A 26,494-nucleotide genomic window follows, 5' to 3' on the forward strand; every position below is an offset into this window, starting at 1 on the left:
CCTGGGAAAGCTACTTGATCCTAAAGCCCAGTGTGTATTCTCTGTTCTGACATGACCCCTCCTACGGTTTTTCCAGCTCCGACATCCCCTGAATTTTGCTTAAAAGTGACTCGAGCAAGAGTAAGGATGCATTCTTTGAACACTGCAGCTGTTTTCTGGGCAAAATACCAACCTGTGCCTAGGACCGCTTCGCAGAGTACCCCCTCTTTCATCTGCTCGCTCTTTTGCTTTGGGTAGTTCTCACACATCTGTGCTGAGCCGTCCGCTGCTGAGGGACCCCATGCAGAAAGACGCTCTCGAACAAGTCCCTGGCTTGAGATCGCAGCTGTGTTTGGACAAAGTAAGCAAAAGAGGAAAGTCCTACCTCATTGAGAGCGACTGTGAAGAACAGAGGCGCTCTGAAATTTAGTGTTGAATTCCAGGTGAGGTTTGGCATCAACCCTTCTGTGTTGATGGAGTTTCTCGACAGAGATGCTGGTGGCATTTTTCAGGGGACAGTTCTACCTTGTGTGGGACTGTCCATAGCTTGGCTGGGTTCATTGTGGCTACCAAAGCCAACACCCCCATATTTCCAAGTGCCCACTGGAGGGGCGCACCCGGGCTGAGACCAGAGTGTTGGAGAACAGGTGGGCCATTGGCAGGCAGGTGTGCGGGCTTACAGCCTGGTGCAGAACTGACGGGAACCCAAGCCGGTTCCCTTTGCCGTCAACACACGGAGGCAAACGCTTTGGGTTCAGCCTGTGTATCTGGTCGCATCTCTGACTCTCCAGCGATGACCACCGCTGCCAGGATCTGCTCTGAGTCACCCTGCGAAGACTCAGCCGAGCCAGGGACACCCCAAAATGAGGAATCGGGGAAAGGACTTGGTGTTTGATATTCCACAAAAAAAGCACAGAAGCAGCTCATGATGGGGAACTGAGACTCTGCCTGGATCCCCTCTCCTGTATTTCAGTGTATCCCTGCTTTGAATTCTGTGTCCTACGGCTTTTCGGTGTTGGGGTTTCTAGGGCTGTCAGCCTGGCTGAGAGCAGCGTGTGGTTTGGCGACATCCTGTCCCCGCCATTCTTCAGGAGCATTTCTGAGTCGGCGTGGTCTCTCTGAGGAGCTGAGGTCCACCCTGGGCACCTTGCATTAACGGGGTTTTAGCACCTGTTGCCTGGGAGACACGCTGGCTTCCTGGAGCTCCTAATTGGGCCAGCGATGCCCCTTGATAGCAGTTCGGACCTGGGACCCCCCAACCCCTTGCGCCTGTTCCTCGCGGACACGGCAGCCCCTCAGGAAGTTGATCACGCACCTTAGGACCCAGGGAGCCCAGCCCTCGGTGTTTACCCAGGAAGAACATGAACGTGTGTAACGCCAAGACTTATAGGTGAATGTTTGTAGCAGCTGTATTCACAAAAGCCAAGACCTGCACACAGCCCAGCGGCCCATCAGGAACAATCAACAGACTGAGGCATGTTCATAACGGAGAACAAAGGGGGGGCACTGAACACGCAACACGCGGGCGGACGAATCCCAGAACCACTTGGCTAAACAAAGAAAGAAAATAATATACTTATACAGAAAGCAGAAGCGTGGCGCCTCCAGGGTGGGGGTTGACTAGAAAGGGGCTGGGAAGCTTCTGGGGGTGAGGGAAGCATGGTGCCCGACGGAGGTGCCCCGATGTGTAAATTACCGTGAGTATGAAAACGGCAGCAGCAACAATGATAAAGCCGCCCACGGTCACTATTCCCACGTGCTGGTGGGCCCCACGAGGTGCCGTTATTAAGTGGACGGAGTCCAGGGCACAGTTTTGATACCTTTGTACATTCATGTCTAGAATTTAATTCCCAAAGCTGCCAGTAGAGTCTGCATGTCTGTCCATTCATCCATCTCCTTCCTTCCCTCAACACGCTCACCCTTCCCTGCTCGCTCGCCCGCCCTCCCTCCCTCCCTCCCTCTCTCCCTCCCTCCCTCTCTCTCTCCCTCTCCCTCCCTCCCTCTCTCTCTCTCTCTCTCTCTCTCCCTCCCTCCCTCTCTCTCTCTCTCCCTCCTTTTGCAGTTCCTGGTGCCTCTTCCCAGTTGGGCCAGGGTCTTCCAGGGCCTTCGGAATGCGGCAGCCTTTCTCAGAGAAGAGGGGACCTGCTTTGTTTCCAGACTTCTCTGCCCCTGTGCTGAGGTCCACCCCACACAGCCCGTGCTGAGGGGGGACAGGTTCTCCCCGAGGACCTTGTGGGTTGAGTGAGGACAGGGGGCCCTGTAGCACCCGGTGTCGGATGCTTTGTCAATCACAGACTTCTCCAGATGTTGGCCGCCCCGTGCAAGCTGAGACAGCTGCAGGTGCCCACCGCGTGGGCCCAGTCCAAGACGGGGCGCGCTTGTCCCTCAGGAGATGAGTGAGGAACTGACGTGGACGAACCTCCCTTTCTCTCCTTCCTCCCCCGTGTCCCCATGAGCCCTGCTTCCCACCCCCACCTGCAGAGGAAGCGGATTTAATGCCTCAACTGAGAGAATGAGATGTTCTGTTATTTTTCATGGGAAATTAAACCTGACCCTGCTGTCAGTTAGCTCCTGCCCGGAGGATGGATGGCCGGCGTGGTGCTTCCCCCCTGCTGGGAGCGTGCTGCCTGGCGGGGGGCCAGCCATGATGTCACCTGCTGCCGGGTGGGGGTGGGGACGGCAGGACAGTCCGAGAGCCTTCATCTGGGTGATGGATGGCAGGGAGGCCACCCTTGCTGTCCCCCGGGATGGTCCCCCCGGTGCACTCAGGCCGCTCCTGTCTTTCAGCCCCCAGCTCCACCTCGTGCCCCGCGGAGGAGAGCTGGTGGTCGGGGCTGGCGATCGTCATCGCGGTATGCTGTGCCTCCCTGGTGTTTCTCGCCGTGCTCGTCATCATTTGTTACAAAGCCATCAAGAGGTGAGTGTCTGCTGGCTTCGAGCCCCGAGGGGACCCCAGCGGGGCTCGGGGCCCCTCCAGCCACCCCCACTGGGGTTTTTTCATTATAAAAATTGTTAAGCATTTAAGAAGCAGAAAGAAAGACTGTACTGTGAACCTTCACCCTGATTCAACAGTTATCAAGATCTGGCCAATATTTCCTACATTGCTTTTCCTTTTCCTTTCATCTTTTCATCTGCTGAAACATTTTAAACATTTTAAAGCTGACCTCAGGCCTGGTGGCCCGCCATTTTTAGGGCATTCAGCTCAGGAAGCGTTTGATGAGCACGGATTGTAGGTCAGGCTCAGTGCAGCAGAAAGCGACCCTTCCTGTAAGTCACAGGCCCCCCCGTCGGGGGCTCACTCGGAGCCTCAGAGTATAGACATACTCCTTGCAGGGTCGGCTGGTGGGAGGCACCCTGCTGGTCTGCAGTGGGGACTGGGCGTTGGAGTCAGATCAAAATTCAGACTCTAGTTCAAGCTGCGTTACCAGGAGGGAATCACTTTACCGCTCTGGCCTTCGGTGTCCTTATCTGTCAAAGGGGGGAAGAATAGCAGCCTCATGCTGTCCTGAGGCGGGGTGAGGTGCCTGCTGTAAATGGTATGCACTGTATGCACTGTTTCACGCTCTGCAGAGCTCGTTACACACTAAGTGCTCCCAAGTGCTGCACAGCTTCCATGGTTTCCGTAGTTGCAGGTAGAGGGAGGAGGATGGCAGGAGGGAGAAGAGTGAGGGTGCGATGCCTCAGAGAAGGTTTCCAGTGAAGGTGACACCCAAGTTGGGTTTTGAAGGATGAATAGGAGTGTTCCAGTGGGGTCACGAATGATCCAAACAGCAAACTGTCTTTCACTAACACTCACGGTCATTTCTGTAGCCATCTCATTTTGCCTTTCAAAAGAGGTTGCAAGGCACCAGCTCCCAGCTGGGTTTGGGTTTGCTGTACAGTGCGGCTGTGGTTGAGGTCTGAGGAGGTTTGGGCTGTGTCCGGCCCGAAGTGTGGCAGGGTAGGCCTGGGGTTACAGTGTAGCAGCCCTGCCAAGTCCTTTGAGAAGACTGGGCAGTCATCAAGCCTCCAAAACGGCTCCCCAGGATCTTGGGGGAAGCTAGAATCAAAAGACGGAGAAATGTTGGGAAACACCGAAGGGCAATGGAACGGTCAGTGTACTTCTAGGAATGTTTTTAAAAATGCCCTACAGCCCTGGCCAGTTTGGCTCAGCGGTTAGAGCGTCGGCCTGCGGTCCGGAGAGACCCGGGTTCGGTTCCCGCTAAGGGCACGTACTTCGGTTGCAGTTTGTCCCCGGCCCTGGTTGGTCGTGCGGGTGGCAGCCACTCGATGTGTCCCTTCACGTCGATGTTTCTCTCTCTCTCTCCTTCCTCTCTCTCCCTCTCACTCTATCTGTACAAAAAATGGAAAAATATCCTTGGGTGAGGATAAAAAAAAAAAAAAAAGATAAAAATGCCCTACAGCCCAAAGTTAGAGGATCTACATTAAGAACAAACATAACACCTAAAATATTTGACTTTACCCTTTTAATCAACTGTTCTATGTGATTTCACTTTAATAATCCAAGGCAGAAAGAGTCAAATATCAAGTTAAAGTCTTAAACAAAGACCCGGTAAGGCACACGGTGAAGGGACATGGGACATGTCGGGCCAACAGCCTAGGAGTTTGCTGGGGGCTGGGCCCCGGTGACACAGCTGTGAGGCAGGCCCTGCCCTGGGCATCTGCCTCCCAGCCAGACCCCTCTGTCCCCAGCACTCATGCTGGGAGGCACCCTCCCAAAACGACAGCAGATAAGTGACAAGGGACTAACCCGAGCCGCACTCTGGGCTCCTCCCTCCATCATGACCCCTCTCTCAGTCCATCTCGCTGCACCTTTTCCCAGGCCCATTTTACAGAGCAGGAAACTGAGGTCAAAGGTGTTAAAGGAACTGCCCCAGATGGCACCACCAGGGGTGGTGGAGTCGGAACTTGCGCCCAGCACCACAAAGCAGTGTTACTGATGAGTTACCCTCTGGTGCTGGGCGGAGAGCAGACCTCGCTCTCCCTGTCCGCCCTTCCTCGGGGGGTCCGGGAAAGGGGTGTGGTGGGGTGTCTGTGCCAGGACAACAGATGGACAGAAAGGCCCAAAGGCCCTGTCATCCAGGGACACCCCAGGCCTCGGAAATCAAGGTGGGTGGGTCGGAGTCTCCCCGGGGATGTGTTCTGTGGGCGCCTACTGTGTGTACAGGCCCTGCAGGTACAGAGACAGAGGAAACCCAGGCGGTGCCCACGGTCTGCCCTCCTGACCTCAGGTTGGCGGGGCGGGTGTTGCATGACGGTCAGGAGGCCGGCGGCGGTGAGGCTGCAGCACGTCCCCAGCAGCCTGCTGTGGGTGCCCAGAGGTGTCAGTTAACTGACCAGGACCTACCACATGTGAGCTGACAGCTGCTGCCTTGGGACCAGGATTTGAAGAAATGGAGCAGGGGAGGCGCTCCTGGCAAAGGCACTCATACGAGCAAAAGCACCGGGGTACCAGGAAGCCCTGTGACAGGGACATGAGGCTGGAGGTTAGCTGTGAGCCAGACAGGGAGGCGTGGCCCCACCAGGCTGAGCAGCTTGCCTGGGACTCAGCGGGTGCGGGAGCCATGGCAGGGCTTTGAGGAAGAGTGTGCAAGACCCACTGGGGAACCGCCAGGGATGGGGCCCTAGTCCCGTCAGGGGCCCCTCCCCCGCCCCTCCCCTCAGACAGGCAGCAGCATCTTTTTAATAAGCCCGGGCTCTTCCAAAAGATACACACAGTCGCTTCCGCCTCCCTCTGCCCGAACTTCTGAAGAAGCATGCTGCTTCGACGGGAGGCCGGGGGCGGCTCCCATGGCTGACTGGCAGCGCAGGGCTGCGCGTCTCCCAGGAAGACATGTGGGGGCCTGTCTTCTTCCTCGGGCTCTAAGCTCTTGATCCCAGGGTCTGCCAGCAGCCTGGAACTCACCCCAGATGGCACAGTTGATCCCTTCCCGGGGTGTGGGCGCGGCTCCCTCAGGAGTGTGGGCAAGACTCTAATCCAGGGAGCCAATGGAGCTGGCGAAGCGTCCATGACCAGCGGCAGTGGGCGCCGTTAGCAAGGGAAGGTGCCACGTGAACCTGGAGAGCTGAGCGACTCCCGAGAGACCCATCATGGCGAGCTGTGGTTGAACTACCAGAGATGCAGCCCCCAAACTGGAAGTGAGGGGGAGGAGATGCCCAGACCTCTCCCCAGGCTCTCTGGTCTCCCGAGGGTGACTCCCATCAGCAAACCCGAGAAACAGGATCCCAGGAGGTGTGGTCACAGGCGTCAGCATCCAGGGCAGGGGTTGGGTGGGGTGATGAATGGAGACTGCATCACAGTCCCTTTTCAGCTCCAACACCACGATCTGCACCTTCTTCTGGGCAAGACCTGGGGACATGGGAGTAAGACCAGCCCCTGCCCAAGACCCTCATAGTCCAGAAGGGCAGATATTCGGGGCGCTGTGTTCACGGTCCAGTGGAGGCAGAAATAGAGGCTGGTGCTCCCCACCCCCCCGGAGGGAGGCGCGGAGTTCCCCAGGAGTTCCCCAGGGTGCGGAGAGGAGGGACCCTCGCTGCTCCGGGCTGACCTCTGCTGGGGGCTGTAAGAGACGCTCCCGCAAGCCCACTGCGTGTCCGCATCTCTCCAGGGCAAACGGAGGATTTCTTGTTCACAGTCGATTCTTTTTGGTTAATAATTTATCTGAAACATGCCTTTTCTCTCAGGAAACAAAAGCATTTCGTGTCACTGTAAAACCAATAAAAGGATAATTCAGTGATAAACCCTGCTTTAAAAAAAAACTCCCACAGCTTGGAGTCCTAGGACAGGGACCAGAGACCTTTGTGAATGGCTCCTGCACAGCCTTCTGGAGCCAGATTGCTGGGAGGATGGTTCTAGAATCGCCTGGGGTAGGGAGGTGATGCTGGAGATGCCAGCCTGCCTTGGCACCTGGGGTGTGAGCCAGGGGCCACAGGCGTCTGCAGGGTCTGGAGGAGACCGAGGTGCAGATGTTGAAGGAGCACCCCGGTGACCTCACTGGGCACTGACCTTGGCGGAGGGAGCGCGTCCCACACACACACGCAGCGAATCAAACTTCATCTTGTTCCTCAACAACCGTTTCCGATGTGCCAACTCCGTGCTGGCACTGAGGGGGGGGAGCCCAGAGGAGGGGCCCCCCGAGACCTGGGGCCTGAGAGGTTTCTCGGAAGCGGGTGGATGTTAGTCAGGCCAGGGGCTCAGAAGGGGTGCTGCTCACAGTGAGACGAGCACATGCGACGGCCCCCGAGTCCCCTGTCCACTACCACAGCCAGAGGGAGGGAGCCTGCCGTCTGTGGACGCTAGAGGGTGAGGCCACCAGCCACCCCCGCATGCAGAGAAGAGCCCAGTGTCGTGAAGAGGTGACACCCACCCTGCAGGCTCCCTCCCTTGAGCCACCCCCATAGCCCAGGCTCAGGAAGAACGCCTGGGCTCCAGTGGCCACCCATGGCACGGGTCCGTCACCTTCTGCCATCGATTGGCCATTCAGCCGCTTGACAGCCATCCCCTTGTCATTGACAGTGTTGGCTAAAAGGCCGACAGAGGCTGCACAGCAGTCTGGCCCGTCCTGCAGACCACCAGTTGCAGACAAGAGGCAAGTGTGCAGCTCCCTGGGCGTGATGAGCGCAGGTGCGCGTGCCTGAGTGTGCCGAGCACGCGCGTCATTGCGGGGCTCTCGTGCTCACAGGCCTCGTGTGGGGCCACTTCTAGCAGAACGGGCACGTGAATGCCCAAGTCCCTTGGATGGTACCCTGGAACCACGGGCTGCCCCAGGGCTCCGCAGTGAGTCAGTGCTGGGCCACAGATGTGTACTGAGCACCTACTGTGTGCTGGGGACTAGACTAGGTGCCAGGATGCAGAGATAAACAAGGCTGAGTCCCTGCCCGCTCCCACCACCCCACCCCCAATGGAGGAAGAAGATCTCTCACACACACACACACACACACACACACAGCATATTAATAAATAAGGTTTTAAAAAACTATGAGTGCTGTGAGGGAGGTAAACTCGGAGGAATGGGGAGAGGAAGCGGGGGTGGAAGAGGACTGACTTGGCCCACCCAGAGTCCGAGTGCCGCCTGCCTCTGGAGCAGGCTTTACGGTTAGCGAGAATGGTTAGGGCTTCGTACACCCACGGCCACCTTTTTTTTAAAAAATATTTTTTCTTTATAGATTTTAGAGAGAGAAAAAGGGAGAGGGAGAGAGAGAGATAGAAACATCAATTGGCTGCCTCCTGCATGCCCCCCACTGGGGATCTGGCCCACAACCTGGTCATGTGCCCTGACCTGGAATCGAACCGGCGACCTCTGGGTGCGTGGGTCGACGCTCAACCACTGAGCCACACGGGCCGGGCTCACCTTTTAATTTCACATACTCTTTCGTGGGGCACAGGAGACAGAGCGAGTAAGCCGGCAGCCCTCCCTTCTCAGACTCAAGCTTCTTTTTGCCTCCAGCTTCCCCAGAAGAGCAGCAGGCTGAAGGTGGGCCCTGTCACATCGATGTCAGCAGGGCCCAAGAGGGGCACCTGGGTCCTGGCCCTCCCTGCCCAGCCCAGAGGTGCTGGTGGGGCAGCTTCCGCAGAGACCGGGGCTGCTGGCCTTGGCGGTGGGCGCTGCCAGCGCCGCGCTCCAGGGGGACCGCCCGCTGCTTGCCCGCCCAGGACTGCGGGAACGGAAGCACCTGCCCTCTGGACGTGGCCGAGGGAAAGCTCACTGCCCTTTCTCTCGTTTTTAGGAACCATGCCGTGTAGGGAGCTGTCTGTGGCCCTCTCTGCCTGCAGCAGGGTGGCCATGCCTCTCTGTGGGTTATCGGGACCAGCCCTGGCTGGCTCCCAGCGCCACCGAGCCAGCCGGGCCTGGCATTTCTGGAGCCCCGCGGGGCGCACCTTAGGTAGGAAGTCTGTGCGGACAGAGGGCACGGCTGCTTCCCACCAGCGGAGCAGCAGCCCACTGACCCTTTGCAGCAGCAGCCCTGAGAGCTAACACACTTACGGAGCACTCACTGTAGGCCAGAGGCTCCCCCAGGTGCCTAACACACATTAACGTGTTTAATCCTCCCGACGGGCCTATGAAACGGGCTCCATCATTGTGCCCATTTTATAGACCAGGAAACTGAGGCTAAAGAGGTTAACTGGCTTGCCCTGGAAGGACACAGTGGGAGTTTGGAGGCAGAGCCTTCTGCTATAGGAACAACGCCAGCGTCCACTGGGCTCCAGTGAGTCCCAGAAGACCTCAGGAGTGGGTTGGGCAGCAGCCCTGGGAGCAGGGTGGCTGGGCTGAGCTCGGTGGAGGAGACGAGCAGACCAAGTTCACAAGGCCCTGAGCAGCCACCCTCTCCCTCCAAGCTCGGGCTCTGGAATGCCCTGCAGGGCCTGCGCCAGCCAAAGGTGCCCTCTTTGCTGGGTGCAGCTTCTGCTCAGACCCCCTTCATCCTTCCTGGCCTGGGAGGCTGGCTGAGCCTTTGAGAAGGCCTGGGGCTGCCTCCTGTCCCTGTGCCCCTCCCACAGGCCTGCCTCCCGCCAGGCCTCTGAGCTACCCTTCCCCCCGAGGCCCTGGAGATGCAGGAGTGTCCAGGCCGCAGCCTGGCTTCAGAATCTTCTCGGGCAGAAGTAATTCTGCTGTTTCCCACCCTCATCTAAAGAGGGCTGAACTCTGCCCCCAGGCTTCGCCCATGCTCGAGGGAGTTCCAGACCCTTCTTTATGCCCTCATTATCCACCCTCCATGGCCCTAGCCTTCTCTCCCCTGACCGGGACCTGCTGCGGATTTCTCAGCTCAAGACTGAACATTTGTGAGGGAGAAAAGCATTGTGGGTTTGGGCCCAGAGAGGTTGTCTGTTACTATTTCCTAGAATCCTGATTCTGATGTCCATTGTCCCTCTTACATATTGATGATGTATTGAGGAATTCCCTTAAGTGGAATCCCTCCTCGTGGGGGCCACGCGAGGTCTCACTGGAGGAACATGACTGTCCCCCCTTCCCAGACCATGCAAACTCACTGATTCAGAAACCAAGCCCCCCCAGCCAAGTCGGAGCTGCCTGAGGCCCCTGGAAAGGCGTGTGGGGGCGGGAGGAGGGACGAAGGGGACAGAGAGGAGAAGGCCCGGGGGCAGAGGTTTGCTCAGACCCTGTGATTTCCATGAGCCCATTGCCGAAAAGCAACTCTCCTGAGCCCTAAAAACCTGGGGGTTCCAGAAAACGTCTGCAGCATCTATCTAGCTACATAACGTGGGGTCCTCAGACCCCAGGACATGGGACGTGCTGGGTTAAAGAAGATGACACGTGCTTCTGGGGGACTCTGAGAACCGGAGTCTCCAGGAGGGGGGAGAAGGCCTCCCCAAGCTGACCGGACCAGCGCCCCCTTGCGGGCCAGTGCCTGCTGGGAATGCGGATTTAACAGACAGACGTCTGGACCGGGGCTCAGCGGCAGTGGGTGGTGGTCCAGGCCCCACAAACCAGCTGGGGACCGTGGGCAGGTCCCAGCCCCCTAAGCCTCAGTTTCCCCGGGAAATGAAACTCCACTCCTGGCCTGCTTCTTCCGGGCACTGTTGTGAGGGAGGACCAGGACTGGGCCGCCGGGGGCTCTGCGCGGGCAGGACACTCTCACTGTCCTGGAAGCCACAGCGGCCGGCCTGACGCCCAGGCTGAGCGCACTTGGGTTTTTTTGTGTGTTTTGTGAGCTGATTCTGCTGCGCGAGAGGAGGAGCAGTTGACATATTTGATCTCGGGGTGCTGTCTGAGCAGGCCTGATAACCACACCCCATGATTCCCGCCTCCCAGACCCTCTCCCTGGACTGGGTCACGGGGGGCTTCATCCGTAGGCGTCACACTAGTCACCAAGTCCGAGTCCTCATGCTGGGTGTGGGGAGGCTCCAGACCGTTGAGAAGGCGGATGCAGTTGTCCCTGGCCTTTTGACGACGACATAAACGTTCAGTTTAGACAACTCACCTGAAAGGCCAGTTCAGGCTCCGCCCCCGCGTCACTGGGGACGCAGGGGTCTGGGCCTCGGTCTGCCCAGGAGCCAGGATTGTGGTCCCGAGAGGGCAGGTGTGGCCTAGACCAGGAGGCCGTAGCCTCAGGCCCTGGGCCGCGGCCAGACCCCTCCTGCCGCTCAAGACGGGAGATGAGCACCGAACCGGAAGGTACCGCTGGGACCCCCAACCTCAGCCCGGAGCCTGGCGAGGTGAGGGGGCACCCCGTGATCATGCCGCTGTCCGCCCTCCCAGGAAACCCCTGAGGAAGGAGGAGAACGGCACCGGCGGGGCCGAGTACCCCATGTCCGCGCGGAGCCGCAAAGGCGTGGACGTGAACAGCGCGGTGGTGTGAGCCTGCCGGCCGCTGGCGGAGGGAACCTCGGTGGCACCGCTGGACGCGAGCTGACACTGCGCTTGTCCCGGACTTCATTGCCCTGCCGGCCTTGAGCCCCCAAAGGAGAAGCCGTCCTCTTTGCAGCCGCGCCCCTAGCAGGGGCGCAGCCCCAGGTGAGCCTCGCCTGCCTGCAGCCCCCGGCTGGCGCCACCGCCCGGCTCCGGCCTCTGTCCCGTGTGACCCGCCGCCTCCCAGCTACGTCTAAAGCAGCTTTGTGGCCGGCAGAGGGTCTGTCGTCTGCCGAGTGGAGGGAGGCTCCCCCTTTAGCCCAAACAAAGGCAATCCAGAGGCCACTCGCCTGCCAGAGCCGCCCCAGCCCCGCCAGGAAGCCTGCCTGCTGCTCCGTTGACCGTGTCCTGACCGTGTCCTTCCAACAGAAGCCATCGGCACAGCCCTGAGACGTCCCCTTTCTAAGGTGCTGCCCACACACCTGTCTGTTGCCCCATCTGCTGTCGTCTTCCGTCTTCAGGGCCTGCCTTCTCCCGCCTGTCCCCACCGACGCCCCGGGCCCCCGGATCCTGCCTGACTCCCGACTCCCTGCCGCGGAGCCTGAGCCCCGCTTGCAAGTCCCCTCCTGACTGAGCACACGAAGGGGCTCGTTTACACCCAGGGTAGCAGCTGGCCTCCCAGGGGCAGGCTGACTCGCTGAAGCCTAGGCCCAGGGCCCAGGAAGGACAGAGCCACACCTGTTCCCAGAAGCATCGCACACCTGGCCCTCGTAGGAATGATGCCCCCGTGTGAGCCAGGCCCTGCCTGCATCTGGCAGAGGCCACCACTGTGCCAAACCCACTGTGGGCACTCTGGGCTGGGCCAACCCGGCCTGGTGCCAGTCCCCCCTGCAGCCCTGACTGGGGACTCAGACCCTCTCCTGAGAGCCCCCAGGCCTCCCCTCATTCAGAAGGACTTTCTGCAGTGGCCCCCTCGAATGTCTTCCCGAGGTCTTGTGTTCTAAAAGTGCTGAGCCCTCCACAGCGGCTGGTGGATGGAGAAGAAAAGGGGATAACAGGAGGGGGGGACCCTCCAGGCCTGCTGCTCAGGAGGCTCCCCACCCACCGTGGGCACATCACTGTCTCATGGAGACAGCGGCCCTGTGGTTTGCACCCCCTGGTGGCTTGGGAGAAGCTCCTGACCCCGAGGCTCCCTTTCTACCCACACACTTGCTAGGAAGGAACCAGACACATTAGGTGGTTCCACTCTGGCCAGGTAGGAACTGAGGTGGACCCGGTCTGCCTCCCAAACCACCAGTGTGGTCCTGCGGAGGGTTTGGGGACTCCGGTTAGACTTTCCCACCCAGGTGAGACTGACAGACTGAAAACCAGTCCCCATTGGCTGAACCTGGAGGTGTCCATTGTCCCAGAGCCCTTGCCCACTGAGTTTTCTGTGCTGCCCGCTGTCTCCTGGAGAGCAGAGGGGGGAAGGTGAGCTTGCTGTGGTCCTGACCCTGCTCCGGGCCCAGGTCAGCAGGCACAGGCTGAGCACGGGCCCCGGGCACACCCTCCCAGAATGGATTTTTCTTTTCAGTTTCCCTTCTGTGTGAGGACCTGTTTGGGGTTTGGATGTGGATTTTGCTTTCCCTGAACGCGTTAGCATGGCACAGTGCCAGCCGAGGCCTTCATTCATGCCCCAGCCTGGTGAGCACGTCACAGCACCCCTGCCTGATGCCATCCCTTCCCCCGGGGATGTACGGCTGGGTGGGGGACAGACAGGCCAGCCCCACCCAGTGCACTCCCCCGCCACCTGCACCGCCCGTGAGTCCCTGCCTGCTCCCTGAGCAGGTGACTGGGCAGGACCCAGCCCTAAGTACATGCCGCGCTGAGCTCAGGAGTGATCAGAGGACAGGGTCCTGGCCAAGGGGTCATGGAGTGCTGGGCATCCAGGGGGCAGGCACAGCCCACCTTTTCACAAACCCACTGGCCCCACCTTCCCTGACCTTGGCTTAAACCTAAGAGGCCCAGATTTTGCAATTAGCCCAAATCTGCCGGCCCCCAGTGAACCATCCATTGGGCTTGGGGCCATAGCCCCTTCCCTGGGGATACAGCCAGGGCTCTGTGAGACACTAACCTTTGAGAGTCAATTCCCCCAACTGGGTTTGTAACATCTCTTCTCACCCAGTCATTGGAAACAAAGAGAAGAGCTTCTTTTTTTAAAAAAAAAAAAAAAGGATTTGCTTCAGAAACCCCCAAACCAAGAACCAGCCATGCAGAAGACAGCTCTCGAGAGCGCCCTGCCCGATTTTCAGCTTAGGTGACAGAGGCGTCGTCAAACCGCACCAGCCTGGTATTGGAGCTTAGAACTTTTACGTAAGGAACGTGTCTGCGGCCCCCAAACAGACCGGTCCTCAGCCTGGTCTGAACTCGGATGCCGAGAACCAGATGCGCATCCTTCTCTGCATTTTCTCAGACGATCTTTTCGCTGCGTGTCCTAGTGGGGGCCCGACTTCAGAATGGCATATAGGGTCTCCCAGAGCGTTCAGGTGTTAACTTAGGAGCTTCTAAAGCAAGTTCTGAAGAAAGACTAATAGCTGTAAAAATATAAACATATATTATATATAGTTATATATATTTAAAGAGATATCAATATATATACACACAAAATCACTGTCCCCTCTGCATCCGAGCAGGGCGTGATCCAAGCAGCCCGGCAGTGCGTGGTTCCTAATGCATGACTGTAAATACTAGCGATCTGCCTTCTGACCGTGCGCGCGCACGGGAAGCTGGCCCCTGTCCCAGGTCTTTCTCAAAGGACACGTCGGTGCCGATCTGTCCACCGAGGAGCCAATGATGTCGATTCTGTGCTGAGACCGCCCACGAAGCGACCGGCAGCGTTGGGGGGTGGGCTGTAAGTTCCTTACGAGGAAGAAAGCACCATGCCTTTCTTATTTTCAATAAAAATGTACTTATACAGACGGCTGCCGTTGTCAGGTGTGTTGGGGAACTGGCCCTGGGCAGGGGTGGGTGTGATGCTCCCTGGGGACCTGCTGGGAACCCAGGGCTGGGCTGGGTACCTTGTTTCTGTACGGTTTTTATCTACTACCCCAAAGGGGGCATTTATGGGGATTCTGAGGTTCCAAGCCTGTCCTTCATCTCCCCACAAAGCCATCTCTGTCCTTGACTCAACTGAGAAGAGGGTGACCAACTGTCCCAGTTTGCCTGGGACTGGGAGATTTTCCCAAAATGTGAGACTTTCAGTATTAAAGCTGGAAAAGTGCCAAGTAAATGGGACATGCTGGTCACCTTAATTTGACAAGTGCTCATAGGACTCATGGGGGCAAGAATGAGCGGGCCAAGCTGGAGGAGACTAGTTATGCGTGTGCCCATCCCCCGCCCAGACCTCACCCTGCCCTGTGGTCTGCAGCACCCCACCACCTGACCAGCTGCTCAGAGCATCGTGCTGTGTGGCCTGTCCTCTGCCCTCAGCAAAGGGGACCCAAAGAGCTCACCTGCTCCCCGGAGGGAGTAGAATGGGAGCCACCTCCTGGGGCCTCCTTCTCCCCAGCCTCTCCAGAAGCAACACCCCTCCCCAGAGCTTCCTTCGATGGGCCTGGAGGAGTGGAGGAGGAGAAATCAACGGCCCTACAGCGTCATTGTTCCCACCGAGGAGTGAAGACGTATCAGAGAGGGAGTGTGACGGCAGGTCGCATGGGTATCGGGAAGCGGGTGGGGCTGGGTTTGAACCTAATTTGGGTGTCTTTAGCACCCAGCCACTGGACACAATTGAAGGGGACCCCAACCCAACTCCCCATGGCTGGGTGCTGCTGGACCCCGTCACCCCCACCTGGATTCTGCACCCCTTTGATTAGAGCAGGGGAGGCTCCTGGGCAGACCCTGTGTGCCCAGAGCTAGGGGCCAGGTAGATACCAGCCAGAGGATGGTCAGTTCAGTGCAGGGACTTTGGGGGAAGGGCCCGTGTTTCAAGCCTGTGGGGAGGAGCCGTAACAGTCCCCAGGGAGAGCCAGGGGTGCCCCGCCACCACCCGTGAGCTGCCATTTGCCCAAACTTGACACACGTCCTGGCACAAGAAGACACGCAGTGGGTGGCAGCCATCATTGATGTAATTGTCACGTTGTCGTTAATAAAAGGTGCCTGCCATCCTGGTCCTAGTGAGAGCCCCTCTGCCCGCCAGCCACCTGCCTGGTCCTCCCTAGAGGCTGGCGAGGACTCGGCAGGACACCTCTGGCCTTGTACTCGCTCCCGAGCACCCGGCCTGGCCAAACTCAGCTGCAGGTGCCAAGGCCAGCAGGGCCTGGGGCAGGGGTCAGCAGCCCGGCGCAAGGCTCTGCGGACTTGGCAGGCTCCCTGGGACAGCGCCAGGCCCAGCCTGGGACAGGGAGGAGGGGAGGCCAGCAGGCGCTGTCAGCACAGAACGGAGCCGCAGACCCTCCTGGGCACCACGTCCACCTCTGTGCAAATCTGGGGTTTTTGGCCACTGGTTCCAGCTCTGGCAACCAAACCAGCCGACAACATGTGCATGGCTGCCCTGGGACTCAGGCCTGCTCCCTGGGTGCAGGGCACAGTGGAGCCCCTGGGCGACCCTGCATGGCCTCCAGCCGTGTGACCAGCGGGCAGAGGCAGAAAGGCCCTCCTTCGGGGGCAAGCACTGCACTTGGTTCCACCTCGCTGTGGCCTCCCCTTTGGACATGCTCACCGGCCCACCCAGCTAGTGACCCACCCACGGGGCCACCCACCTCCCTTCCAGTCCCATCCCCCACGCGGGCACTAAGCGCCTTTATGCTCTCCCCTCCCTCTTCCAAAATCAGCTCTCAGGGAACCAGCCCAAATCCCTGCTGCATGTTTGACATGTCTCCATGCCTCTCCATCCGGGGACAGTGCTGTCGAGCCAGGGCTCCGGGCTCCAGTGTCTGCCGCAGACCAGGCCCCATCCTATCAAACGTGCAGCGCTCCCAAGTCTGTACCTTCCCCTCCCATCGCCTGCTCATCTCGACTTGACTTCGTCCTATCAGGACACTTGCCTCCCCTTCACCAACCTCCGGGACCTCTCGTCATCCACCTTCCTCATCTCCACTCGTGACCTCAAGGTCTCCTCACAGTCATCCTTGATGCCTCTTTGCCTCAGGCCGGTGGCCAATAAATGAGCAAGTCCTACCAGCTCGTTCTCCAAAACACTTAGCCGTCCGCTCCACTCGGCTCCCACCACCAGTCCGGCCAGGGCCAGCACTTCCCGCCTGGGCCCCCAGGAGAGCCCCTGACGGGCTGTCTGCTTCTGCCTCTGCAGCCCGTCCCCCCAAAACCAGAGGGCTGCTCACAATCAGCCAGGTCATACCCGAGCTAAAACCTGCCCACCACTGTTCTCACACTGAAAATATAAACACAGTCCTTACCCTGGCTCACAAAGCCCTTCCTGACCGGCCCCTGCTTCTCCCTCACCCCCGGCCCCTGTCACCCAGCCCCCAGCCCCCTCTTCTCCCCTGGCAGATGCCCGCCCCTTCCCGCTTCCCACCCCAGTCACCCCAGCTCTAGCGCCTTAATGTGTTTTCAGGGCAGACTTCTCTCCACCAAGAACGCCTGATCAGTGTACCCATTCGCTTTCTCCTGCCCCGGCTGGCACCAGAAACATTTGTAGGCTTGATTGACTGATTAATTCACTGTGGGTTACACATCTAACACCGTCCATGCAGCATAGAGAAAAGAATGTAGCATTTTATTTCTGTTCAGAATTCCCACCTCATTGGGGGTGGGGGGAGTAGGGAAATGAATTTGCAGAGTGATGATAGTTGGGTCTCTTCTGATTGACAAGTCTCTTGTGGACGGACTCTCAGTCCGTGAGCCATCGTCCAAGGGCTGTCCCCTTCCAGGAGGCACCCGGGCATGCTCCTGACAGGTGTCCAGCCAAGGGGGAAGCAGGGCTCAGGCCATATGGTGTCATCAGGGTCCGGGCCGGGCCTGGCTCTTCCCGCCGCCGAGGGCGACCAGCAGGCCTCGCAGCTCCAGGGGCAGGTGTCCTGGCTGCAGCAGGCCCTCTCGCTCGCTCAGCCCCGGCCACGGGCTATGGAGTCTGCACCCTCATTCGGGCCGCCCCTCCCAGCGCCGAGGGCTGCAGGCCCCTGGCCTGGAGGCGGTGTGTCACCCTGTTTCGGGGCTCATCTGGGCATTTCTACCACGTCCTCACCCAAGAGGGCAGGTGAACGCCCACCTGGCTCTCAGCCCCGCCCTTGGCGTGTCCCCCTTTCACTTTTGCCAACACACCCCGAAGAGGCGGGCTTTCTGCTCCCTCCTCCTGTCTGCCGGACCGTTCCCTGTATCCGAACCTGCTCTCCCACACGTCCGTGGAGCCGGGCTGGGGACCAGGCTTCCTGAAGAATGAAGAACATACCCGTGCCCTGGCCGGTTTGCTCAGTGGTTAGAGTGTCGGCCCACGGACTGAAGGGTCAAGGGTTCGATTCTGGTCAAGGGCGCGTATCTCGTTTGCGGTTTGACCCCCGGCCCTGGTTGGGGTCGCGCGGGAGGCATCCGTTCGGTGTGTCTCTCTCACATCAGTGTTTCTCTCTCCCCCTCCCTCCCACTCTATCTGCACATCAATGGAAAAATGTCCTGCTGTGAAGACAGTAAGAAAAAAGAACATACCCATTTATTATTCTCAAATGTTATCCCCTTTACAAACACAAGGGTGTGTTCACACCAGGTGGAGTCCAAATGGTAACAGGACGCACCACATGGAGGGGTTTCCCAGTGCTCATAGAGAAACCTGGGGGCGCCTCGAGTCACCCCACAAAGCTCAGCAGTGTGGGAACGCCACCCCGGAGAATGAGCCCCCAGTCCCTGTCGCAAGCTGTGATTTTGCTTCAGCAAAGCACCAGCTGTTGCAGGGCATCGGGTTAGAAGCAGGAATGGCCGAGGAGGGCCAGGTGCTGGCAAGCCCGGCACGTGGGACCAGTAACACTCCCGAAAGGCGAGCTGTCACTCTCGTTCTGACCCCTCTCTGGGCCGAGTACCTGACACACCCCATTTCTTTGACTCTTTATAAAAGTGCGGGGAGAGAGGAAGCACCATCTTCATTTTGCAGTTGATGTAACAGGCTTAGCAAGATTGACGGACTTGGCTGTGGTCAGAGGACACATCAACCATTGAGTCCAGAATGGGCCTGTCCCTGCAGCCTGGGTCTTATGTCCCCACCATCTGCCTCCCCAGCCAGGCCAGCGCTGAGCTGCCGGCTCTGGGACACCCTGTGGTCTGGAACCGGCCCAGTTCCCGTCTGCAGAGCCCCCCAGCCCCTCGCCCCCGCTGGGCCGTGTGATTGTCCTCACCTGGAGTGTTTCTGTCCTTCAGGCTTGATTACTTGCTGGTTCCTTTCCTTTCCAAGAGGCCACTTGAAGGAGCAGAAATCAGGGCGTCTGCCAGGCAGCCCCAGGAGGCTCCCCTCCACTGGCCTTCGAGCAGGGGCCTGTCTGGACTGCATAATTAAAGAGCCAGCTCTTTGTTCAACCAAGTCTGTGACTTTTGCCAATGTCTTTTGTCCCCTGCAGGAAGTGCTGGTGCCAAGGGCTTACCTTGAGCCACCCCGACCTCGGCTTCCCTGAGCTGTAAGACATCAGGATGGTGGTGGGCTGGGGAGACCAGCCCCACCCTGAAATGAGGTCACACTGCTGGGTGTGGGTGTGCAGGGGCAGGGCCCCCAGCCCAGGGCATAGATGGAGACAAGGAGTGTGCCAGGGACAGGAGGGCCACTAAGGGCTCCTGCTGTGCCATTGTCTTGCTGAGTGACACTGGGTAAACCCCATCCCTCTCAGGCCCATAAAGGAGAGGGCCCGTCTGGACTGGCGGCATGCCAGGCCTTGCACACCAACCCGAGGCACCAGAACTTCTGCCAAGAGGCTGTTGGGGAGCTTCCTCCTTGGAAGGCAGAGGTCAGCATGCCCCATCGAATGCATTCAGACCAAAGGAGAAATTAAAAGCTGCAGCTCGTCAAACAAAATATTCCATAGGCCAAGTTCAGCCGGCAGGCTGCGTGTCGGTGACTGGTCTATGCGATTCTAGGTGACCTTGTTGGTCAGGTGAGCAGCAAAGACTACCGGTCACTTAACTAACAGAATTACATACTAGAAAGAACCAGGGCTTCGGAGACAGACGTCACTGGATTCAAACTTTTCTCTCTCTCACTGAGTGACTCCTGCAAATACTCAGTCTCTCGGTGCCTCCGTTTCCTCGTCTGTCGTGTGGAGTTAATAACAGATGTGCCCGCCTGTCACCGTTGTGAAGAGTGAATCCAGCGATTCGTGTATCCAACGCCCCGACGTGCAGTCCACCCTCAGAAATGGTGTAGCTATGGTTATAATTAATTAGGGGAAGTCCCCATCGGGTTGCGTGAACTCTCAATAGGTGCCCAATCTAACAGAGTTCATCATCACAATCTTGAATTCATAAAATTGTATTCTTTTTCGTAAAACTAGGATATTAAGTGGGAAACTAAATGGGGTTTAATTTATGGGCTATACTATTTTTCAAATAAACAACTTCCCAAAGCCAAGGGGAAATGAGCTCGTAGAAATGAATGTTTCGAGGTCAGTACACAGCGACCCCAACCAGACGGAACGGCCTCACAAAGCCGCAGATTTCTCTGTCCCGTGTCCCCGGCACACGTCAGCCCAAAGAGGCCACAGCACACAAAGGGAAGAGAGATGTATGTGTGCCCAGTGAGGTGCAGACAGCTGTATGACCTTAGGTGAGTCACTTAACCTCTGAGCCTCGGTTTCCTCACCTGCAAAGTGGCGCTAATAACACCACCTACCTCATGGGGAGGAGAGAGCTAAGAGGAGTAAACAAAATGTATGCAAAGTGCTTAGTACCCAGTAGATGCTCAATGAACGGTGGCTGTTTGCGTTTCTCTTGAATACCATTCACAAGAGGCTCGCGGCTGCACCCGTCAGTAGAAGGCACTGGCCACCCTCTTACTAACGACAATTCAGCCATCTCCAAAAGGTGTCAACTTTCACAGAAACATAGCTTGGTACTATTCCACTGAGTTCCAACCATTCCCTTCATTCTTCTTAAGACCATTACTGTCAAAACACTTGGTCTGCCCCATATACATATTTGCAAATTAATTCTATTCAAGAGGAATATTAAGTGATTTGCATTGTCCAATTAACGCCAGAAACCCTTCAATCCCAGCCCACGAAAGAGTCTTGGTGGATGACCCTTCTTCTCCAACCCGGTCCGATCTTATTTGGTCCTTGTTTGGAAATGGAGGTGAAGCTGTTGCAACCACTTGGCCCCCGATGAGACTCTTTGGGAAGAGACTGGCTGAAAACTTCCCGATGCCAAGCAGAATGACAGGCTGCAGAGATGGTACACAGTGGGGACCGGACACCCTCGGCTAATGACCAAGTTTTGGCTTCCATGGTCTCGCAGGACTTGCTTCTGAGGGCCTGGCTGAAAGAAAACCCAGCTGGGCCTGCAGCTGTGAGCGGTCCCCTCACGCCGTCTTCATCAGGTGGCAGCGGCCTTCCTCCCGCAGGCCTAGGCTCCGGAGTCTCCAGCACCGTCCCGTCCTCCCCCCTGAGCTCTCCCCAGCCCGGGGACGGGCAGATAGCTCCACTTTACAGAAAAGGAAAAAAGAGGTCCCGAGAGTTTAATAACGTGTCCAATGTCACCCAGCTAGTAAGAGGCGTGCCCACTGTGAACAGTCAGGGAGTCTATGCATTGGCGGATCGTGGCCCGTCCACCCCTGTCAATCTCAGAAAGTTGTGCTCACACTCAGACCAGTGGGATCCCGTGAGGGAGGAAAACAGCGTCCATTCCTCGGCCCTCTCCAAGCCAGTGCTTAGGACTGGCCAGTCTGGATCAGGTCGTTTGTGGGCACCTCTGCCCCCTGCTGTTGTCCCGGCTGCCGCCTGGGGCTAGGGGCGGAGTCGCAGGAGTCAGTATGGGCAGGGTTAAGAGCACAGTCCTGGGGTCAGCCAGCCTGGGGTCACAAGCCAGCTCTGCCTCTTACGAGCGAGCGGTGTGACCTTGGCAGGTAGCTCTACTTCTCTAGGTGTAACGTGAGGATAAACCCACCCCCGCGGGCTTGTATTGAGGGCTCACCTGCGCCGGGCACTGCTCACAGCCCTTCCCTTGCCTGCATTTCATCATCTCAGCCCCCGTATGAGGAGCACTGTGTCCTTGCCCCACTTTACAGAAGAGGAAACACTAATAATGACATTTCAAACAACCCTGAAGGGGGAGGGATTCCATGGGGAGGTTCCGCTCAGGGCTCCTCGGTGGCCTTCGCCGAGGCCGGGGTCGGCAGAGGGTATCTGTCTGCGGCGTGCAGGGCCACGGCCCGTCCGCTCTCCCGCCACGCCACCGCAGCACCAACGCGGCCGCAGACAACGCGGAAACGGCGGTCGGGCTGTGTCCCGATGACCTTTCAGACAGGCGGTGGCTGCCAGCGCCACGGGCTGCACTGCTGGCCCCTGATCTCGGGGAGTGGCTTCTCCCGCTCCCTAGGCCAACGCTGCCACACGTCCACCTGTCCCCTCGCTTCCTGACTTCTTTCTTCTCAGCGGCTGGGCCCCAGGTGCTGGAGAGCCTGACACAGTGAGTAACAGAGAAGAGAGGACGAGGGTGGGGGGGGGACGACAGCGCAGGCGGAGAACCTGCTGGTCCCCAGCAGCCCGCGAAGTGGCTGTCCCAGCAGGACAGTGTTCGAGTCAGGCTGGCAGGAAAATGGGTCCGTTTTTAGGGAGACCTGCCTGGCTGGAACCAAGACCTCAGGGCGTGACTGGGTAACGGAACGAGTCTGGACAGCAGGAAGCAGTAGACGGGGGCCCGGTCAAGAGTGGGGATGCCAATACAAAGGGAAACTGAGGCAGAAGCCCATTCAAAGACGAGGGGAAGAAAATGGGGTCAGAGAAGCTGTGGATGGCTCTGGGCCTCGTCTGCTGGTAGGACGGGGCCCCAAAGACCCTGGCTGCCCGTGGCAGGGCGGGCTCAGGACTGGCGGAGAGCCAGGACCACGGTGCAGCCTGGACGGGGAAATCCGTTAACCCCTCCCAGGGAGAGCAGCCGGCTCCCCTCCTCAGAACCCCTGCTCGAAAAGAGCGTGTCACAGCTCGGCCCTTGCCGAGTCCACTGGGTAGCTCAGGAAAGACCTGTTGCTTAATCAGATCCATTCCACTCCACAGACATTAATTAAACACATGCTACTTGCCAAATCCTGGGGATACAGAGACAGGACGCACCCTGAAAGCCGTCACAGTTCACAGGTAAGCTAAACACAGGCGCAGCTTTCTGTCCTGCAAGAGAAAACGCCGCAGAAGCATGACCTCGCGCGGCCGGACAGAGCGCTCCGACCTGGGAAAGCCCTTCGGGGGATTTGTCAGCAAGAGAAGGATCCCCTCTAGGCTCTTCACAGAGACCACCTGGTGCCCTGAAGGTTCATAAGAGTGAAGATCTGCCCGTCTTGCTAGAACATAAACATCCGAGGACTTGCTCTCCCGAGAAGCAGGAAGGTATCAGGCTTCCCCGAAAAAACAGAGAAGCCTCTTAACAATCAACACGTAAAAAGAAGGAATCTCCTTGCGCCCTGCAGCTCTTCCGACAGGATGACTCAGTGACGGTGTCACCCAGCGGCTGAAGGGAGCCCTGTCCTCTCCACAACGAGTCCTCCAGCTTTAAGGGGAGTTAGAAGTTTCAAGAGTTTAGAAGAAGTGGTTATTAGGAACTAAACTCTAGCTCTATAAACTGATTTTTAAAAAACCCCAGGCTCACAAAGATAATAAAAAATGCATTTAATAGCATGTCAATGTACAGCTTCAATGTATATAAGTCTTCTTTCAGTCAGTGCATCACAAGGAGAGGAGAGAAGTGTCACTTGCGAAGGGAACGCGCGGTCAGCGCCGAGGGCTGCTGAGAAGTCTGCGTTCTCACGCGGTTAAAATCCCGCCTGGCAAAGGCCGCTCGGGGCGGGCTCTGGCCCGCGGGGGGCGTCTGCTCCCGCGCGAGCTACAGTTTCAAATCGAGTTGTATACAAGTATTAACAAAAGAATAAAATTTATTCTTCACAAAACTAAAGTGGTTATCATAAAGCTTACAAGAAAGGACAGCCTAGAACTCATGAGTTGAAAAACTAGTTTTAAAAATAATAGAACTTACGGGACAGTTTTGGGAAATGATGTTATAAAACAAAGGAAACATTGGCACAGTTTAACCACCTAATTTCTAAGTGCACTTTGTAATGGTCCTTGCAAGCTGCCACTTTTCCCAGGATAATGACAAAAAGCTTCGGTCAAGTGTCACTGGCTTATGGTGACGGTTTTTTTTATTGCATTGCCAAGAGTGGATTTTAAGAAAAAACACTACAAAGGTTTCAAAAACCCTATTTATTCTCTATCATCAAAAATAGCAACAGGGGGACTTATACAACTTTTCTGTGAGTACCCACCAGTCTATTTTTTTTTCTTAAAAAAAATAGAAGTTAGTTAAAGAAAAATGATTTGGTTTTTAAAAAATAATGTAAGGAAACACTTAATCAGATAGCCCAAGGAGTCATCAGAAATATGTGTAGCAAGAAAGCTTCGTTGTTGGCCTCTCCGGCCTTTGCACGTCTTTTACTAAACTAGAAAGAATGTACAGTACCAATATGTTCCCCAACCTGCTTGGATCACATTGTTTTGTTTTTAAACCCATTATTGCTAAACCAGAATGTTGACTGAGAGCCGAGGAGTCCACTCATAGAGGATAGAACTGAGAGGCTGCTTCCGAGGACTGGATCTCCACCTGGGCCATTTTGAACTGGGTGCACCGCAGCCACTTGCGGAGGGCCCCCAGGCCGGCGCTGCTCTGGCCCGAGCCCGGCAGCGTCCTTAGGCTGTGGTGGTTGACGTTGTTCTGGATGGCCTGGAGGCGAAGCTGGAGTCCCCCAGATAAGTGCTGTTAAGAAAGGACAAGACATCTAGTTTAGTTTCTCTCTTCCTAAGGTTCAGTCCCCCGGGGAGTGCCGGGCAGAACGTACACGTGGCCCAAGGGCTGTCTGGCTGGACAAAGGCCAACTCTCACTTGGCAGTGCTCAGCCGGTGGGTGTGGGCCGGGACCACGCTCCTAGAATCAGCCTGCCCAAATCCACCCAGATCACGCGGTTCCCAGCTGGGCGCATTCACTGCGACAGGAGCTTAAAGCCGACAGCAGCGTACGGGCCGACCCCGGTGTGTCCCAGGAGCTGCCCACCACACAGCGACTCCTGCTTCTGGTCCTGGGTTTCCTCATTTGTAAAATGAGGGGGCGGGGCAGGTTCCTTCTAGCTCGGGTTTGTCCTTCATGCGATGCTGTCCTTTCTCAATGGAATCCCTCCCATCGCAAAATGACAACTCCAGCGACCAGGAAACGGCACTGGACACGCTGGGACCCCACCCCACAGCTCAGCTCTGCAGGCAGAGCGGCGTTCAGCCTGCGTTCCGGCAGTGACAGCTTCACCGGGACTCTGGGCTCCCCCCATCCTCATCCACAGCGGCTCCTGCTGTCACCTGGCCACAGGCTTGTCCCCTGGTGCACAGGTGTCCTGCACCAGCAGCCCCCAGACACCGGGAGCAGGTGGAGTTCATCGTTCCCCACAGCAGGTGGAGCAGGAGCGGCCCAGGCAACGCTAGATCGTTCTCCGAAGGCTCGGAGCCTCGTCCGCCGCGGGCCACTTACCTTGATATTTGACTGAATCATTGGCAACCACATGGGTATCAGCTGTGTGGAGAAACAGAAGCCTTGTTATGACTGTTCCCCCTTCTCTCACGTAAGTTTCCACAACCCGAGGGGCAGCGGGGCCACGGAAGCCCTCTAACATCCAGGAGGATGTGGGCCCCTGCTGGGAGCTACCCGTTATCAGACAAGCGTCCTTCTGCGGCCAAACCCTGCGAAGCTGGTGGCATTTGGAGGTTAATAAGCGCCCCTGAGTGCCTGAAACACACACTTGAGAGTAAACGACTGATTGTCTCTTGAGAGCTACCAAGCACGGGAAATTAAATGTGTATTTATTTCATTAAACCCTCCCTTTCTTGAAATAGAGTTTCCTCCACGGATCTTGAGAACGGAGTCTCCGAGTAGCATGGCGACTCTCTGTCCACAGGCATTAAGAAACTATCACTGGGAAGCTGTTGGAATGTTTCAGCAACAGAAAAAGACAAGCCCCGAAGTTGCCTGGCGTGATGTGGCCGGTGAGACACAGCAGAGTGAGGCGGGCTGGGGTGTGAGCGGGGGGTGCACCCACAGGGGGTGCAGGTGGAAAGGCTCAGAAAGGGCAGGCGGCTGGGGTGCCTGGCCCTCTGCCTCCTCTGATTCACCCTTCCCAGGAGGTCACGGGGTGCCCCATCTGAGTGCCTTCAGAACATAAGTAACCCTGCATGGCCTGGGAAACCCAGAGGTCAGGACGGAACGTGGCGTTTCTGACAGTGTGCCCCGCAGCACTCAGGTTTGGTGGCATTTAAATGGGGAATGGGGGCCACAGTCCAGTAAGTTTGGGAATGCTAGTTTGTTTTAGTACTGCTCGGACCTTTAATGTGCTGATATGCATCTTATCATTTCCCCCATTGTTCCTTCCAACAGACTGAATTGTGTCCCCTCAAACAGATGCTGTAATCCTGACCCACACGGTCTCCGATGTGACCTTATCTGGAAATGGGGTCACTGCTGATGTAATTAGTTAAGATGAAATCATTCTCAAGTAGGGTGGGCCCCTAATCCAATAAGACTGGTGCCCTCATAAAAAGGGGACATCTGAACACAGACACACAACTTGGGAGGACCCCGCGGGAGAGGAAGGCAGAGATCTACAAGCCCTGGAACCCAAAGACCCCAGCGAACCCCTGGGGGCTGGGGGCTGGGGGCGAGGCCTGGGGCAGAGCCTCCCTCCCTGCTGAGGCCTTGACCTCCTACTCCCGGCCTCCAGAACCCTGAGACAATGCCTTTCTGCCATTTAAGCCATCATCTGTCATACTCTGTTACAGCAGCCTTAGCAAAGTAACACAAGCGCACCCCAGGAAGTAAAGCCCCGAGGCGGGAGGCTGTGGACAGGTGTGGAGGTGGCAGGGGCTCCCGTGATGCTGAAGGTGAGGTTCCCAGGGGAGGGCCCCGAGAAACAAGCTGAGGAAAGCAGAGGTGAGGCCTCTCGCCATCGCCCACAGAGGATCTGGGGTGCCACGGGAGGAGATTGGACGTGATCCCCAATGCAATAC

General features: G+C 57.4%; 2 protein-coding genes across 6 annotated transcripts in view; one reads left to right on the plus strand and one right to left on the minus strand.

The window, feature by feature from the left end:
* The window catches only part of PRIMA1 (proline rich membrane anchor 1), a 50,249-nt gene extending 38,929 nt beyond the window's left edge, over window positions 1-11,320 (plus strand). The window contains exons 4-5 of the mRNA XM_036243971.1: window positions 2,767-2,896; window positions 11,196-11,320. Coding sequence (XP_036099864.1) covers window positions 2,767-2,896; window positions 11,196-11,295 — 230 coding nt within the window. The 3' untranslated portion in view covers window positions 11,296-11,320. The remainder of the gene's footprint in view (window positions 1-2,766; window positions 2,897-11,195) is intronic.
* Window positions 11,321-23,050: 11,730 nt separating this feature from the next.
* The window catches only part of UNC79 (unc-79 homolog, NALCN channel complex subunit), a 238,396-nt gene continuing 234,952 nt past the window's right edge, over window positions 23,051-26,494 (minus strand). For 2 of the 5 annotated variants that reach the window (XM_036257786.1, XM_036257803.1), the window contains 2 exons: window positions 24,966-25,007; window positions 23,051-24,206 (listed from right to left, as the gene is read on the minus strand). In XM_036257786.1, the coding sequence (XP_036113679.1) occupies window positions 24,006-24,206; window positions 24,966-25,007 (243 nt within the window). In that variant the 3' untranslated portion in view covers window positions 23,051-24,005. The remainder of the gene's footprint in view (window positions 24,207-24,965; window positions 25,008-26,494) is intronic. The other 3 variants (XM_036257776.1, XM_036257814.1, XM_036257794.1) reach the window with 2 other exon arrangements.

Source organism: Molossus molossus, unplaced genomic scaffold (assembly GCF_014108415.1).
Source record: "Molossus molossus isolate mMolMol1 unplaced genomic scaffold, mMolMol1.p scaffold_m16_p_1, whole genome shotgun sequence".
In the NCBI taxonomy this organism is placed as follows: domain Eukaryota; kingdom Metazoa; phylum Chordata; class Mammalia; order Chiroptera; family Molossidae; genus Molossus; species Molossus molossus.